A 4074-nucleotide genomic window follows, 5' to 3' on the forward strand; every position below is an offset into this window, starting at 1 on the left:
TCCCCTTGGTTTGGCTGACTATTTATTTGTGCTTCAGACTGTGGGAAGCACCCCAAGTTTTTGCAGTGGGTCGAGTACCCTCAAGGGCTGCTAGGCCTGTTTCCCAGGGGGCACAGGTCCACGATCAGTCCAGACTCTGGGTGGTGGCATTGTTACCCCAGGCTTGCAAGTGGGCTCCAGGAAGGGAGTCTGCTTTATGTGAGATGCCCCCAGGAGGCACTTGGAGCCTGGAAGGTGGTTGGGCGCAGTGAGATGCATGGCTAAACACCAGAGCACCCCCTACTGGCCCGCCACAGTCTACAAACGCTCTTGAATATGAGATGGGGACTATAGCTTCTGGTGCTGCAGTTCTCTGTTAGAATACTGGCTGTTAACAGACCTGGAAGACGTTTATCTGCCTCGTTCTGAAAAGCCCTTTGTCATAGTTAATGTTCAGAGTTGGCCAGAGTTCTTCCAAGCTGAAGTCTGTGAGCAATTGTCATGTGAGCAGGCTCTCACCTGGCCTATGATAATCATGGCCATGGTTTCCTTGTGGCATTTGCTGCTAGGAGCAGTAGCTCTTTTATTCAGGCATCTACAAAATGTAAAGAGATTGTTCCAGGTTAGAAGGGATCAAGAGTAAACCCTCCCTGGAAATGAATAGGGTGTTGAGTCTTGAGACTTCCAGAACAGTTTGGAGGAGAAAATATCCTGGCCCAGTCAGATATGTGAATTACCATGCTATACATAAAAAGGAACAAGGGACTCAAATTAAAATGCTGAAATACCATGCCAGACCTGCCTGGGTGAAATAACTTTGTCAGAGAGAAAAGCATGAGTGGTGCTGTACACACCAAAATGGGTAACAGAAGAATTGCTCAAAATGGTTGCTCATCAGCTGGGCCACTACCTATACATTTCTTTGCATCCTGCTGAAAGCGCAAATGAAACTTTTCACCAGAGAAGAAGGTCAGAGCTCTCTGGGAACAGATGTACTAGCTAATTGGCTTCTTCCAATTTACCTTTCTCCTACTAATTTTTTCTTGTAGTCCAGGTGTCTTGGACCCGAGGGGAGGCTAAACTTTGGGATGGTCTGTTAAATGACCTTTGCTGGCAATGCTTTCTTTACGATATAGCAGCATCGTAAACTGCTCTCCTCTAGAGAAGTTTGTCAAGTATTTTTATGATATCCTCTTCCAGGTACATGGGTAATAATATAGTGGTGTCAGAAATTATTTTATAGTAACAAATTAAATAAAGGTGATGTTTTTCCTCTGTACTGGGGGAAAAACTCATTTGACAGGTCCCAGACTACTGGAAAAAAAAAGTGGAAATGTTTCTCCAGGCTTCCAAGGAAAAAGTGAAGGAATGATGTGATATGGAGGCTTTCACTTAAATCTTCTGTAGTAAGTTGTTATCTTGAAAAGTATATATGATAACTTTTGTTATTCTTACATATAGACAGATGATTACAATGACTGTGAAATGACGAAAATAAAACAAGAAATCACTACACTGCGGAATAGCCTCTTTCAGGAAATACATAAAGAAAAAAAAGAATTAGTAAGTATTTAATTATTTAAGCAGCTTTAAACTAAGTAATTTTAGGGGTAACATCTGCATTTGCTATTTTGAATTTTAGATATTCATTCTGGTTAAAATAAAAACGGGGCTATTAACACAGTACTGAAGTCTAATGATGTGCTCATCTTCAGTGACACTTCTGAAATAATGTCATGAGTGGAGGAAGAAGAATTGATCGTTTTGGCTTTTCTGTATCAGTTCAGCTTTTCCAATTTAAGCTAGTAAGAGGAAAGATGGTCCTCAGTCCTGAGTAGCTGGAAGGTGACAATCTGGGCTCAGCTGCTGAAGAAATATGCTTACCTGTAGGATGTAGGACAAGAGTTCACTTACAACTAGCACAAAATGTGGGGATGTTTCTCCTGAGACAAAGGCAGGATAAATACCAGTGATCCCACTGCTTGGAGAAATAGAATAGGAACCCATGGGTCTTCATTTTAAGTTATGTAGAGCAGAACCAGGACTATTGATTTACCTATCTCTTTGGGATTATGGTTGTGGGCATGACCCATTATCATAGTCAGCTACACATGGTACAGCCATGTGGTGTTGGTTGCAGATAGTGAGCTCCTCTCTTTTATTGCCTTGAGCCTGGCCATCTGGCTGCTTGTTTCTTTTTCTGAGGTTTAGTTGGCTTGTGGTTGGGGGAGGGGGTGTTTCCTCCTCAATTTTCCCAGTATCCAGTTTCTGTTCTGATGCTGTGATGAAGCCAAGTATTGAGTTAATGTCAAGGGGGTGCATCATATTCCTGGAAGAGATGAGTGAGTCCCCACAGAACCTTGAAGTTACCTCCAAAATTCTATTTTCTAAAACAATTCACTTTGGACAGTTATTAATTCTGAAAAACTATAAAGGTAATCATGTTTAGAGTGGTGCTGATGTGGGGAGGAGCAGTCATTGTAAATTCAGCTTAATATTTTTAAAAAAAACCCCATATTTTATGGGCATACTGTTTGAACTTCAGTTGCTGTAACTTCTGACATACAGTTGTACCTGTCCTGTCCTGGGGTGGTGATACTGATGAACATATTCTTTGTTCAGGAGAAACTTAATTACCTGGTGCAGAAATGGTTCCCTGAGCTGCTACTTCTTCACCCAGAAGCAGGGATTCAAAAGTATATGGTAAGCAGTCACTTCGTCTTCGAACCAGAATCCTTCTTTTGCCGGACCATCCCTTAGAACATGAACTAGGTTCCATATTGTCCCACCACACAACCTCTGCTCCCCTGTCTGTCCCTCTCCCTCCCCACACCCTTACCCTTCCTCTGTGCTGCCAGGCTCCATGCTGCATCCTGGGGCACTGAGTGTGGCCCTGTAGCAGATAGCAGAAAGAAGAGGCTAGGGGGAAGGGGGAAGCAGAAGCTAGGGGGAAGAGGAGACCCAAGGCTGGGGGGACGGACAGGTAGGCGGCAGGAACAAGCTGCTTTACCTCCCCATTCTACCTGCCTCTTCACTGCCTGTCGCGCTGCACTGGTGGGAGGTTTGAATTAGTCCAATAATTAGATTCTATACATGGAAAATTATAACGAATGTATACATTTTCTATGTATAGAATCTTATTATTGTGGGGTGTCTTAAATTCATGGTCATCTTAGATTTGAGTTTATAGCTTCCATGTAAATATATTTTACATGGTAAATTCATTCCATGTATACTTAGTATTTTTCTGTGACAATTACTTTTTAGGCAGTGGTGGTAGATGTCTCTTAGGTTGGGCATCCTGCAGCATGTGTTGGAATGCAGGGGAGATTATTTCTTTAAATATCCCAGAAAATAGAAACTATCAAAGACCTCTGTAGTAAGCAATGAGAATTCTTCAGTATACTTGCTCTTGACTTCTCTTTCAACTCCTCCTAAATGTAGTCATACAAATTTAGGTTTTGCTTTATATCCTGTCAGCTCCCTAAAATCCTTGGTGAAATTCTGGTTTCCAGTGTCTGTTTTCCATTGGCAAATAAAGCAAATATGAGTGGGAAAGATGATTATATCATTTGTATGAAGGCTGGATACCATGTTTGAACTTGGCTTAAGCAAGTGACAAGGGGGATTAGGGACATGAGAGGGAGAGAGAACTTCATACTGTGAATAATGAAATCTAACTTGTTTGAAGTATGTACTTGGCCTGTGAAAAATATCTTACTGTGACACCATGCAGTATAGCCTGGACCTTTCTTATGTAGAAAGAAGAAAACAGCATATGCAGTTTTCCTCAGAGCCATGAGTCCTTAATGTCCTAGCTAGTATAAAGGCTGTCTGTGATTCCTGGGTACAATACTGAAAGATTAAGCCCAGACTATCCGCATTAAAGGAATGATGTTTGAGTTAACACAAAGGAGAAATAAAGCACCAAATGGAACATCTTTCCTGTGTTAAAGCAATGGGCACCTTTATTATGTTAAGCTTGAAATTGGCCTTCACTTACATTATAAGTGTGATGTATTGTCTTAAGAGGGTTTTATGCATCAAGCATTCAGTAGTGCATACGATGTTAAATATGCACAGTGACTGGATTAT

The 4074-nt window shown here is 41.6% G+C and overlaps 1 protein-coding gene across 5 annotated transcripts in view; it reads left to right on the forward strand.

The window, feature by feature from the left end:
• STK31 (serine/threonine kinase 31) overlaps window positions 1-4074 on the forward strand; it is a 119439-nt gene that overhangs the window by 89062 nt on the left and 26303 nt on the right. For all 5 annotated transcript variants that reach the window (XM_019508586.1, XM_019508588.1, XM_019508587.1 and 2 more), the window contains 2 exons: window positions 1441-1542; window positions 2602-2682. In XM_019508586.1, the coding sequence (XP_019364131.1) occupies window positions 1441-1542; window positions 2602-2682 (183 nt within the window). The remainder of the gene's footprint in view (window positions 1-1440; window positions 1543-2601; window positions 2683-4074) is intronic.

The sequence above is a fragment of the Gavialis gangeticus genome, unplaced genomic scaffold (assembly GCF_001723915.1).
Source record: "Gavialis gangeticus isolate Ggan-Ray unplaced genomic scaffold, GavGan_comp1, whole genome shotgun sequence".
NCBI classification, from domain to species: Eukaryota; Metazoa; Chordata; order Crocodylia; family Gavialidae; genus Gavialis; species Gavialis gangeticus.